Source organism: Quercus lobata, chromosome 5 (assembly GCF_001633185.2).
Source record: "Quercus lobata isolate SW786 chromosome 5, ValleyOak3.0 Primary Assembly, whole genome shotgun sequence".
Lineage (NCBI taxonomy): Eukaryota > Viridiplantae > Streptophyta > Magnoliopsida > Fagales > Fagaceae > Quercus > Quercus lobata.
The window spans coordinates 73,166,974-73,180,887 of record NC_044908.1 but is presented as its reverse complement, the minus strand read 5'-3'; the positions used below and the strand labels follow the sequence as shown (position 1 = coordinate 73,180,887).

Genomic DNA, 13,914 nt, shown 5'->3' with positions numbered 1-13,914 from the left:
GTTAGACAACGTTCATGAATTTCATGATTTGTAACAATTTCTTTTTCCGATTTCTGAAAAATGTTTGTTAAAATTGGTGAAAGTTTTACAATTATGATTTCCTTATTGTTGGAATGTTGAATAAAAGATTTGCCAAGAGAAATGAGTATGGATTTCCCCTTATGGAAGATGTCACAGACTCACATAGAAGAGAAAGTTTGCTATAATTAATCTCCATTTTTTTTAATGGAATTCTTACAATACAAATAATGAGAATGGATTGTTTATGTTTTTCCCCCTTCAAATTTTGAACTAAAATTCTTTAGTTTAACTTTAACTGATGATTTTTTTTTTTTTTTTTTTTTTTGCATTTTCCACAATATGAGTAAGGTCATAAATTTGGAATAGGAAAAAATAATTTACTTTTATTATTCAAATATCTTAATATTCTTCATTTAAAGGTTGTATATATTGAGGTAACGTGCAAGAAATTAGAGTATTTGAGAATAGAAGATAAACTTCCTAATATAATGGTTTAGAGTCTTTAGACAAAAAATTCTCTTTAGTGACAATACAACAAACTTTTACCATGAAACAAAGACCAAAACCAAAATATCAAATTGTGGTTAATAATCAATTATAGAAACATTATGAAAAACATATAGAGAGCAATTCCAAAAATCATCCCTAATATGAATCGTGCGACAATCCAACTCAATTCTATTAAAAAAAAAATGTTTGAGTGGTTCTAAAATGATAAAAACTTGAACATGAACCCAAGGAGGATTTTGTGTTAGATACCCTCTAGGTCTTCTATATTGACTATCATTTTTTTTAAGGAAAATACTTTAAAAAATAAACTATTATACAAATAGAAATCATGGTGATAAGAAAAAATATATATAACTCTTATATCAATTATGTCATTGTTATGATTTATGAGTTGGACTCCCAATTTGCTATGCCAGCAATATAGTCGTTAATACTCCTATATCTAACTCGATAGAATTCTATATTCACTATCCATGGTACCTTCTCCATGTCTATCTTGAATAATAATAATAAGTAAATAATATATAAAATTAATGATGATGTAGTCATGTTGGCCACATCGGTTTTTCATTAATCCACCACTTATTGATCAGGATTATTTTGATATAATACCAAAATATTAGGGACTAAATCGATATTTGAAATGTTAAGACCTAAAACGAAAATGTGAATGTATATGTTTATTGTTATGTTTCATTTAAAGTCAATAAATAGAGAGAAAAAAGTATATGTTTTATTTATGAAAAAATGTGATTGTATGTGTTTATGTTTACATTCAAAACATTAATTGCTTCTTGTAATAGGCTAAATCAATCATCACTAAATTATGACCTAACATTGGAATCACTAAATAGTATTAAAGAAAAATGTTAAGTTCACAACATTTTCGTAATAGATCTTAAGAAATTTAAACTCTAGATTCAAACCAATAACCATTTATCAATTTGTTGTGAAAGTGTTATGAAAATGTGGGGGAATTAAAAATTTATGAAGAATAGCAATATTAACATATCTTCTTAGTGAAGGAAACAAGGGCGAGTTGAATAAGTGTTGGAATACTAATCGTAAGGGTTATTGTACTCCAAGTCATCTAAAAAACAAAAAACAAATACTTTATTATTTTTTTTAATATACTTCCCATAGATTTGTTGAGAAATTTATGTCACCATAGGTCTTTGAACAAAGACCTCCGATTCAAATCCAATCACATGATAAAAAACTATTCATAAAGAAGAAGAAGTTCCAGCCTTTTTTTATTTTTTTAATGATAGGGAAGTTCTTGATCCGAGCCTTATCTTATAAGGGCATCGAGATCAAGATGATTGTGAGATCAAAGTGGACATTCTCGATTTCCATGGTTGATTGCATCTTGAGAAAAACAAAGTTATTCAAATTCTTTTTCTCGAAGAAGTCCAACTCCGTTAACCCAACAGCTACTCTACTAAAAAGGATCCTCCCTATAGTGCTCCCTTCATTAAATTATTCGGTATGCAATACTTATTGAATACAAAGAACAAAATGGATTTCAACCCCACTCCTATGATCAAGTTGATCTCACCCACAGGATGATCATAAAACTCACCCAATATAGGTTCTGAGATATGAACATCCCTATCTAGTAGGAGATCCCAAAGGTCGCTAGGAGAGCCGTCCTCGTGGGCCAAGTTGAGTTTACCATCACAAGTATATTTCTATTGTAATGTTTCATTTCAAGTCAATAAATGGAGAGAAAAATGTACATGTTTCATTTATGAAAAAAATGCAAATGTATATGTTTATGTTTACATTCAAAACATTAATTTCTTTTTTTATAATAGTCTAAATCAACCGTCACTAAATTATGGCATAACATTGGAATTGCTAAATTGTATTAAAAAGAAATGCTATGTTCACAATATTTTTTATAATAAATCTTAAGTGATTTAAACTTTAGATTCAAACTAATAACCATTTATCAATTTGTTGTGAAAGTGTTATGAAAATGTGATGAAAATTAAAATTTAAAAAGAATAGCAATATTAACATACCTTCTTAGTGAAGATAATGACGGCAAGTTGAATAATTGCTGGAATACCAATCGTAAGAGTCATTATACTCCAAGTTATCTGCAAAAAGAAAAAAAAAAACATCATGTGAATTAAAAAGCATTGCAAATTTATTTATTTATTTTTAAAATCTACTTATGTGATAATTATAAAACTCACCTAATGTAGGTTTTGAGATATGAACACCCCTGTCTAGTAAGAGATCCCAAAGGTCGCTAGGAGCGTCATCCTCATGGGCCAAGTTGAGTTTACCAACAAGGGAAATATGTTTATTGTTATGTTACATTTCAAGTCAATAAATGGAGAGAAAAATGTTTGTGTTTTAGTTATGAAAAAATGTGAATGTATATGCTTATGTTTACACTCATCGATTGGTTCCATTCAACAATGGGTTTGGAAAAATGAATTGAGTTACAAATTAGATTATACCATACATAAGCATCCAATTTTGTATAATAGATTGCAATTGTAATTGTAGAATTGCCATTCCTAAGGATCTTTAGAGAACTACCAAAATTAGGGCAATTATGCTTGTCCCTACGCCCACTTCAGTTAATAATCTTCCAAAGACAATATGCCGAAAAACTAGACCAACTACAATAGTTTGATAGCCACTAATAATACGATGATTTTTTTGAAGTCATTGATGCTTCTAAATAGCTATACAATCTAAGCGCATGTGAAAATAGCATCTTGAGATTACACCTACAAACTAGAAATAATTTTAATTTATAAATCATGAGATTACACCTACAACTTGAAATATGTTAAAACATATATTTGTCTTCAAATTAATTTTTGTCAACTCTACTTTTTATATATAGCCATGATGTGTTAATGTACAATTGTGATGGCTGATTACACCATAACATGGTAATCCTCACATCTTGTGAATTAAGAGCATTGCAAATTTATTTATTTATTTTTACAATCTACTTATTTGATGATTGTTCGGGGGCCTTTTTCATTTGCCTAGCCACGTGTGGTCCATTAGAGGGATGACTTTACTAGGCCCGGGTTCTTTTTGGGGAGTTGCATTCGGAACTCAACATTGGACCATGTGGTCCAACGGCTACCTTAAGCCTACAAGATCATTAAGGCCAAAATTTAAGAATTACGATAATGGTTGAGTAAATATGTAATACGTGTTTGATATGATAAATTTGATTAGTAGTTGTAATAACAGTTGAAATAAGGTAGTATTTATTTAGAAGTAAAGTAATCATTTACTCAATGATGTAAATTTAAAGATATGGAAGCAAGTCACTTATCTTTGTATGGTTTATAGCTCCAGCTGTATAGCATTAATGAGTTGATGAGATTCTAGAGCAGTAGAGGGTAGTTAAGCTTGCCCCTCTTATCATGCATTTAAATGAGTTTAAGCCTTGGTTAATAGTTGTAATAGCAGTTGGAATAAAGTAATATGTATTTAAATGTGAAGTAATCATATACTCAATAATGTAAATTTAAAAATATGAAAGCAAAGTCACTTATCTTGTTTGATTTGTAACCCCAGTTGTATAGCTTCTGTGAGTTAATAATATCCCAGCGGTAGAGAGGTAGTTTGCCATGATGACTTCGAGATTGAAGGGGAAAAATGGGTGCAACTAGAGGGAGAGAGAGTATGCCCAGCTGTGTGTAGGGGTTGGTTAAGCTTACTTCTCTTATCATGCACATAAATGAGTTTCTCCGTTGACAATGCTCTTTTAGTTATTGGAATTATGAATAGTGTTGCCTTCCATAAGAAGGGCTTTTGTATGGAGTATTTGTGTTTTCTAAGAGAAGGGCTTTTGTAAGAAGTAATTATGCCTTCTAAGAGAAGGGTTTTGATATGAGATTTTAGTGCCTTCTAGGAGAAGGGCTTTAGTAATATAAGTTCATGTCTTCCAGGAGAAGGGCTTTTAGTATGAGTGTTTGGTATCTTTTGAGAAGTGTGGAGATGATAAAAACATAGATGTTTTGTGGGATGTAGTATGTATGATATATGGAAGTATGAGAGATATGGAGGTTAATAATAGTAAAAATATGAGAATATAACCGCTAGAAAAGTTGTAGAGATTACTTTTCAAGAGGAAAGATTTTGTAAGAGAAGAGTATGGAGATGTGTTTAAGTATTTGGAGATAGAAGCAGTAAGATAGATGTAGAAGAGTATTGAGATGTGTTTATGGGTAGCAAAACGATAGAATTTCAAAGTGAGAGAGTATAAGAGTGGAGCTTAGAAGAGTTGTGATGTGTTATACATAATGGTGTAGTAAGTGTATATGAGATTGTGTAAGAGAGGTGAAGAAAGAGATGTTTAGAGATATGGGCAACAAGAGATATGTATTTTCATAATATGGAGAGTGAGATAATGAGTATATAAGAGTAATAGTATTGTAGTGTGTTTAGCAAAGCTGCTAGGATTTTCTGTTGGGATTGTATGAAGGTTTATAAAGGCATTTATGAGCTAAGGGCTGAAGAGTTTAGTTCCTAATCTGGAAACTAAAAAAACTCAGAAGTTCAACACTTCATTAAGAGCTTAAGAAGATCCTTAGAGAGAGAAAGAATAGGGAAGTGTATGAGAGAGTTATCTTCCTCCATTGGTGTCCCCCGAGGTGTTGATGAAGGGTTCCATTTAGCTGAGTTTATAGGGGTCTTTTAACAAAGAATATCAGTCAAAATCTGTTCCAAACAGCAATGAATCTTCAGAGAATCCATTTTAAGATTTGGCCAAAAATGGTAAGTTTAGCTTTAAGATATTCTTGCTGTTTTAGATAAGAGCTGCTAGGGAAAGAGCAACAGAAAATGAAGGTATTTTAGCAAGAGAAAGGTAGTTTCAATAGTTGGTTTTGGTTTTTGCCAAATGTGGAAAAATTAGTAATGTTTAGGCTATTGGGTTAGTTGTCACAGCTGTTCTGAAAAGGCAGTCCCATTTGTTAGGAAAAGCTGTAACAGTTATCATAAGAGAAAGGTAGTTCCAATAGTTGGTTTTGGTTTTTGCCAAATGTGGAAAAATTAGTAATGTTCAGGCTACTAGGTTAGCTGTCACAGCTGTTCTGAAAAGGCAGTCCCAGCTATCAGGAAAAGCTGTGACAGCTATCATGAGACAATTGTCACAACTGTCATAAGACAGCTGTTTGCTTTGGGCAGAAGCCAATGAGATCAAATGGGTGATTTCAGACTGCTAAAAATGACATTCAGCATTTATTGGATGGATTTGGTTGAAAATGGTAAGATCTCTTTGAAGGGTATCTTGCTATTTTTGTTATAACAGCTAGTTGTTGGGATTTCAGCATTAAATGGCTGATGATATCACTTCTAGCTAGGTGTCAAGTGCTAAATGCACTGCTGGGGTTCAACTGGAAATGTTTCCTTTTCGGATGTTTGTGTTTTTGGTCCAAGGTTCTATTACAACACATTTCTAGCAAGTAATAGAAGGATTGGTTGAAGGCTAAGGAAGTTTTAGAGATTTAGTCAAGGTCTCATTGTGTTGTGACATAATTCTGGTGAGTAAGAAGAGTATTTAATGCTCTACTATGACAGCTGGCAGAGACATATATGGCCTGATTGTGGCAGACAACAGCTGGGTATAAAAGATATCATGAATATTTTATATATAGTTGGAGATAAAAGATAGCGAATCAGATTAGGCCATGTGTTTAAGTTGGATTTTAGCTGAAAGTAGTAATGAGATTTATGTAGAATAATATAATGAAGTTTCTAAATTTGTATAGCAACAATTGGGGATTGAATGAACAGTTACCCAGCAGTTAGATGGCTGGAGATATTGAGTATTTGTTACATGATGAATATTAAGTTTTAAGAAATGTGCAATGAGAAATTTTATCATTTAAAGTGCTATGTGATAAGAGATGCTTACCATATGTTACCCACTACACACTGATTTGTCAGAGTTTAGGGAGTTGGAGAAGACATGCCAAGCAACATGTTTCTTTTATCAACTTTAAACCGCTGGAACTTTACTGAACATACCTCTTGGCCCTCCAAATCACGACTCCCAAAATTTCCCCAAAGAGACTTATGAGTTTGGGTCATAAGCTGAAGATGAGATGACATACCTCAAGTTTTGTTGTCATTTTATGTAAATATGAGCTCTTGTTGAAAAAGCCGCTTGCCATGAGTATAAGAGAGGTAATATGGGCCGTGAGTTTTGATTCATTGCTTAAGCCCAATCCATATGTTGATGTTGATAATGTCGTGAGGTTATGATCCCAATTGATGAAGAGGAAATGTGGACCATGAATCTGTCTCTTGAATTAAGGATCTTGCAGGCCATGTGAGCCCAATCCATGTAGTTGAATAAGATATGAGCTTCTTTTGAGCTTTAAATAGATTTACCTAAAAAATCAATAATATGTTAATGTGGCATGGGTTGCCAATGAAGTAATGCCATGTAGGCCGAAAAAACAGACCTCGACAATGATTATAAAACTCACCCAAATTAAGTTCTGAGATATAAACACCCCTATCAGTGGGAGATCCTAAAGTTCACTAGGAGCGGGGTCCTCGTGGGCCAAATTGAGTTTACTAGCAAGGGAATATGTTTATTGTTATGTTTTATTTAAGAAAAAATGTGAATGTTTATATTTATGTTTACACTCATAATCGGTTCCATTGAACAATTGGTTGGGAAAAATGAATTGAGTTACAAATAAGATTATGTTGGAAATATATGAGACTAATTGACAAAACCAATAGATGAAATTCAAGAGATTAGAGGAAAATTATCGATGATAAAGAGAGCTGAGGCGTGGAACTCAATCCACTATCCTAAAAAGTGATTTCACCCCATTGGATGCAATTTGTCCTTGGTGCAAAATGGCTCTGGCGATCACCCCCCAAGATTCAACAGCAAGCTATGGTTGTGTGCACTCACAAACCAAAGCTTTGAACTCGTATTAATGCCCACAAAAGTTGAAGGAAGAGTAAGACACAGAATAAAGAATTTTTTGCTATTTTGTATGTATTAAGAGATATTCTTACCTCTGTTTTTATAAGTGTATAACAAGGTTGACTAATACATCTTTGTAAATTTTCCGTGATAAATGTCCCCCTAAAATTTCTCATTTTTAAACTTTCCTTTCATAGCTATAGAATTAAATGTTGATTGATGTGTATTTGGGATTGTGTTGAGGCAAAGGAAAGAGCATGTTTTAAGGTGAAAATAAGGAATAGATGAGAGAAATTGGTGGACCAAATGATCTGATGATAGAGGGGAGAGTTTAATACTCACCTGCCCTCACATAAAGTCAGGTTGGGTCTTAAATGACCCAGCTGTTATACCTTTATTTATTTTTTCTAATTTAATTTGAAACTTTTCCAACAGATTATACCATACATGAACATCCAATTTTGCTTACAATACACCTACAAGAAAATAAATTAAATTAAAAATAAAATTGATTGCTTATATTAAAATAGCATCTTGAGATTACACCTACAAACATGAAATAGTGAAATAGTTTTAATTTATAAATTACACCTAAAATCTTGAAATATGTTGAAATATATGTTTATCTTCAAATTAATTTTTATCAACTCTACTTTTTATATATGACCATGATGTGTTTGTAAGTGTTGACATGGCCGGATTCGGACCCTACATGTGGGCTAGTTGTGAGGAAAGGAAAGAGAACGTTGACTGAGGGAGAGTATCTTTGGTTCGTACCAATGGTGTGACCATCTTAGGGAATGGTGAAAAATGCACCTGGCATGGACACCCAGCATTAACGTAAAAGGGAAATAGCAACCCCCTATGGTCAGATGCTATAGAACACCTCTTATTGGCTGAGCTTGTGCTGAACCACTGTTGAGGACACATGCATCACTCCTAGCCTCCCTGATGTCCCTTTCCTTGTCTATGGCTTTCTCCCCACGTTGTAGCAGAGCTGGCCTCCATTCCACTACCCTAACATTGACGTGTCTTCTCTGTCCTCTAGTCGTAGTATAGTATAATAACTATATTAGGGTTTTAAATAGGCGAATGGGGGCCTAACACCTGCCCTAATGTACCTAACAACATTCCTCGTACTATAAGAGGAACATGTTGCTGAAAATTAGGGCAAGAACCTAGAAAGATAAAGAGCTAGGAGCAAAAGTCTAGAGAGGAAAATGAGGTAAAAAGAGAGGCTTTCTTTGGGAAGAACATGACTATTGCGTAAAAACTTTAACTTTCACATAATAAAGAGCTCTAAAGAGAGACAGACATTCTTCCCTTCGCTCACCCATGATTTTTCATCCCTTTCAAAAGGTTTTCCACGTATTTCCAGTGCCTTCTTTACTTTCTTTGTTTCACTTTTGCATTTCTCTTAACATTAAAGTGTTAAAGTTTCTATCTTTATTATTCTTAAGCTTTTTTCACTTAAATGTATAGTTAGATTCATCACTCATTCTCTTTCATTAAAAGTCTGTTTGGGATCTGTTTATTTTGCTAAAATTGAAAACTTTTTGCTAAAAATACTGTAGATAAAGGTAATAATAGTGGGACCTATGAATAGTACCAAAAAGTGCAGTGGGGCTCATGAATAGTAGCAAAAATAAGCTAAATAGTAAAATAAGCTGACCTTTTAATTTAGAGCCAAACACACACTAAACTTTATAGCCTAACTTGCACGTACATACTGTTATTTGTAGATTTGCCCCATGGGTTACCTTCTTCCATATTTAGAAGCAGAGAAAATGCTACCGTTCATCAAAGCAAGGTTAACTCAAAGGAAGACATTATGAAATTGATTAGGTGGGAAATCAAGAATAAATTTTAGTTTAATAGTAAATTCTACAACTCTATTGACTGGGATAGTTGACTAAATATGGAGAATCTCTAATGCAATCTTAAGAATAGAACAAATTCCAATTTCATGTGAAAAGTGATGGATTTTTTTTGGTGTTTAGTGTTGTGTTGTTTTAGGCCCTTCGAAGAACTAATTTTTTGTATTGTTATAATTTTGAAAGTGTATATCACAATTTAGAGTTATGTTTCTGCTATAAAAATCTCTTCTTTTTCATTTTTTATTTTATTTTATTTTTTTTCCTTTGGTGTCTAGATTTGCTACCATCTCTAGCTTGGTGTGTATCTTTGAATATGTGCAATTTCATATTTCTGTTCTTCAGTGTTTTCTATTTGTATTGAATTGATTGTATATGATTCTTGAGTGATAAATCAACTTATTCATTGAAAGAATGAATCAAAACTTAAGGTATCTAATTTATCTCAATGTTTGGTTGCTAAGAAGGATAGTTGGGTTGCTATGATTTCATAAGTAACATGGGACATTAATATCAGCTCTCTCTCTCTCTCTCTCACTCTCACACACACACACACATACATTAACTAATGTCCTACATGTTTAATAACCCAAGCTAACATCAATAGTACCACTACAATTGACTATTCATATACACATTACATACTAATTTATTTTAGCGTAAACTACATTATTGGTCCCTATCCTTTACATCAAATGTCAATTTGGTCCATAAATTTTCAATTGTGTCAATTTGATCTTTAACATTTTAGAGCCGTGTCAATTTGGTTCTTGTAGTTATCATTTGGATGGAAAAATCTGATGTGTCAAACAGAATAATAAAAAATTGATTTTCCCTGCATATCAATGCCCAAGTGTACAACCACGTCAAATTAAAATTTAAAAAAAAATATATATATAAACCCAAATTTTTACTCCCACGTGTGTTAAAAAAATACGCAATCTCTATGGTGCTTAACCTAAATTACAAGTCCATCTTAGTATTTTAGAGCTTAGAAAACAAAAAATGGCACCAAGCAAAACTACTCCTACTTTGTATGGAGGACCAAAATGTTATGCTACTTGGGAATCTCATTGACGCTGTGGACTAGATCTCTAAGATCTCTGAGTTAAGATGCATTTTTAGGAAGCAGTGTCACAATCTCGGCAGGAGATTAAGGCTCTCGAAACCTTTGTTCAAAGATTTGCTGATTTGGAGGAGATCAATATCAAAATCTCTGAAGAGACAATTAAGGCACTTGTTTTTATCAAGGAAGCTTTGGACGAGCCAAAGATTTGCTTCTATTTGGAAGCCGAGGCATCAAGCTTTACATGGTCACCACTAGTTCCTTCCTTTTCCTAAAACAATGTTTTTGTTTTTTCAATTCTCTGAGATATAATTGTGAAACTTTGCCTCTAGATTTAATGGTTTTATGTGGTCACATATATCAAAGAGAGAAGAAACAAACTATAGATTTTAGGAAGTTACGATTCACTTTTAAAAGAACATCAACTAATATTTCCTCTCAGATTTGACATCTCAGATGAAGTTAAGCCTATTGAAGGAGAAGGAATTTGAGATTTTAGAATTTTTCTCAAACTTTAAAACTCACATGGGAACAGAACTTGGTTTTTTTTTTTTTTTTTAAATAGAAAAAATAAAATTTTTATTATTTAGTTTGGCACATTAGATTTTTCCATTCAATAAATAATAATAGAGACTAAATTGACACGACATTAAAACGTTAGGAACCAAATTAACACAATTAAAAAGTTAAAGACCTCTTACCAAAAAAAAATTAATGACCAAATTGACATTTCGTATAAATGATAGAGACCAATTATGTAATTTACCATTTATTTTATAATAAATGAAAACCCTCTCCTCCTAGTTCCTTCCCCCCTCTAAATTCTTCCAATTTGGGAGAATTAAAAATATGGGAAGAGGGTAATATATATCCCCCTAATCCCCTTAAACTCTTCTCCCTCCTCCTTAAAAAAAAAAAACTCCATCCCACTACTCTGTCATTTAACACGCAAACAGAAAGGACTCCGGAGTGTAGAATTTCTCAATAAAGAACTACAAGAGTGGGTTGGGCCTTAATCAGGACTAGAGTTATGGGCCCAATTTGTCTGTTTTACAGCAAAATCGATGGGCTCAGCTCTGTTCATTTCTTTATCATTCCTGGCTATTGGACAAATCCAACCCTGACCCACACTACATGATAAAATCCCACGTTGAACCACAATCATTATTATTATTATTATTATTATTTTTCAGAAAAAAGATAGACACAATCATTATTAAAGGTGAACAAAAACTTATTTCTTGTATGATAGCGATTTGCACGAGCTTAGGTGTCTACTTGTACAAGTAGCTATACTTCATTATTAGGTGTTAATGTCTCATGTAATAAAAAATAATTTGCCTACTTTGACTGTATCCTCCGAATTTTTTTTTTCAACAAACAACGACGTTAATAGTTAATTATCAAAATCGACAAAGTTTTTTCGAATCTTATCCACAATACATTACATAATTATTTGGATGATGATTCTCCTGGCCTATAATTACAAACAAATCAAGATAAGAGTATTGTGTAGTTTAATTCGTTGGCATTTTTTGGTGTTGTGTTTCTAATAAAGACATCTAATCTTGTCGTGTTTTCAATAAAGACATCTAATCTAATAAACTATTTGAGTTGTAACATAATTGGTTAAAACAAAATTCTTCCAAGGATTAATTTGAAAGAAAATAAGAACAATTCATTATATAAATACTATTTGCCAAAAAAAAAAAAAAAAATAGAAGAAGAGAAAGTTGATTCTTATTACATGTCAAGCACTTCGCAATTTGCAGAAACATTCACCATGCATCGTTGCTTTACTGATTACACTAGCTAATATAATTACATAAATCAATAATATCATAGAAAGCAACTAACATATAATAACAATTTTTATACTTATATCCCACACCTAGACATCATTTACAATAAACAATCAAAGCTAATCAACCATAGCAGCATTTGAATTATTTTCAGTCATCTTTCACTTGAAGCTGAATGCTTTGTAGTCCAGTACTTCTCAATTTCTTCTGCTGTTCTTCCAGGAATCCTCCCAGCAATTAGAGACCACCTGTTAGAACAATAGGTAAATAATTAAATTCATAATTTCCTGACTGTTTAAACTTATAGGTCAAGTAGTTGATCACCACCTAGCACATATTGCCACATCCAAAAAGAGCAAAACACACACACATAATTGAGAATTAAACAGCCTAATTGTGTATATATAGAGTGGCAAGAATGACAATAACAAACAAACCTTTCTCCAACCAATCTAAACATCTTAGCAATGAGTGAGACTTCGTCTTCAGAGAATTCCAGCTTGGAATCCTGTTCCTGTTTATTTTCCTCTGAAAAAAAAAAGAAAGAAGAACAAGAACAAGAACAAACCCATGTCACTAAATTGAAAAACAAGCAATAGTCTTGATTGAAATAAGACTAGAAGTGACCAAATTTCAAATGGGGTACCTTTGGTTTCTTCATTATTGTCATTAGTGGTCTGAGCTAAGTCTCCCATTAGTCTCCACAAAGATGAGTCAAGCGGCAGAAATTCATTATGCGATGAAACATAAAATTATGGAATTTATAATGATGATTGGTGGTTGAGAAATGAGAGCATAAAGACTGGTAGTTATCAACTTTGATGGGTTGTTGAGGACATCAAATAGTTGGTTGAGTTGGCTTTATGTGACTAAATGAAAAAACACAAACCAATCTCGTGGATAAGCAATATGATAATTAATAAAGCCTGTTTCATTTGGCCCTTTATCTACCTTCTGTTGAAGATATGTATCCCTTTCTCTTTTGATTTTGTGAATTGCCAACTCATTCAGCCCTATCCTCAAACTGTACACAATACAGCTACCCCACGGGAACAACGTACGTATTATAATTGTCCACAATCTGTTCTGCCTTGATTAATTGACCTTAAATACAAATTTGGAAATTCCTTTCATTCATATAATTATACCTTGAAAAAGTAGGATTTAAAATAAATAAAAAAAATAAACATAAGTAAATAAGCTAATAAGGAGGATTTTTTTTTTTTTTTTTTTTAACTAATCCAAATGTTTTATATTTTTTAGTCCCATTTGGGTTTTATTTTGATATATGATAATAGAATTTGTGTTTCTTGAGTTAAACTTTTCAATAATAAGATGTCAATAAGAGACTATAGTAGTAATTGTTAATCCAATTATTTAATTGGCAAATGGGAATAGGATCCAAACGATTTGTTTTTCAATCCCATATAAGTTTTTTTTAAAATGATATATGATAATAGAACATATATATGTTTCCCATGTTAAGACTTTTCAAATATACCATTGTGCATGATAATAGAACATATGTTTTGCATGTTAAGACTAATCCAAACGTTTTTATTTTTATTTTTTATCCCATGTTTTATTTTGATATATGATAATAGAACTTTGTTTTGCATGTTAAACTTTTCAATAGTAAGATGTCAATAAGAGATTATAGTAGTACTTATTAATCCAATAATTTAATTGGAAAATAGGAATTTT

General features: G+C 32.1%; 1 protein-coding gene across 1 annotated transcript; it reads right to left on the bottom strand.

Moving 5' to 3' along the window:
- Nucleotides 1-12,118: 12,118 nt before the first annotated feature.
- On the bottom strand, nucleotides 12,119-13,117 carry LOC115992347 (transcription factor CPC-like). The gene is made up of 3 exons (XM_031116529.1): nucleotides 12,857-13,117; nucleotides 12,648-12,738; nucleotides 12,119-12,458 (listed from the first exon to the last, which is right to left on the bottom strand). The coding sequence occupies exons 1-3, from the start codon at nucleotides 12,903-12,905 to the stop codon at nucleotides 12,365-12,367; spliced, it is 234 nt and encodes a 77-aa protein (XP_030972389.1). The 5' UTR covers nucleotides 12,906-13,117; the 3' UTR covers nucleotides 12,119-12,364.
- Between the last annotated feature and the right edge of the window lie 797 nt (nucleotides 13,118-13,914).

Bases quoted from the DNA above. Each gene is read 5' to 3' on its own strand.
- LOC115992347 (XM_031116529.1), bottom strand. From the start codon at position 12,905: ATGGGAGACTTAGCTCAGACCACTAATGACAATAATGAAGAAACCAAA. The intron at 12,739-12,856 runs GTACCCCATTTG...TTTTTTTTTCAG, and splicing joins CAATAATGAAGAAACCAAAG to AGGAAAATAAACAGGAACAG. The intron at 12,459-12,647 runs GTTTGTTTGTTA...TTGTTCTAACAG, and splicing joins TTTAGATTGGTTGGAGAAAG to GTGGTCTCTAATTGCTGGGA.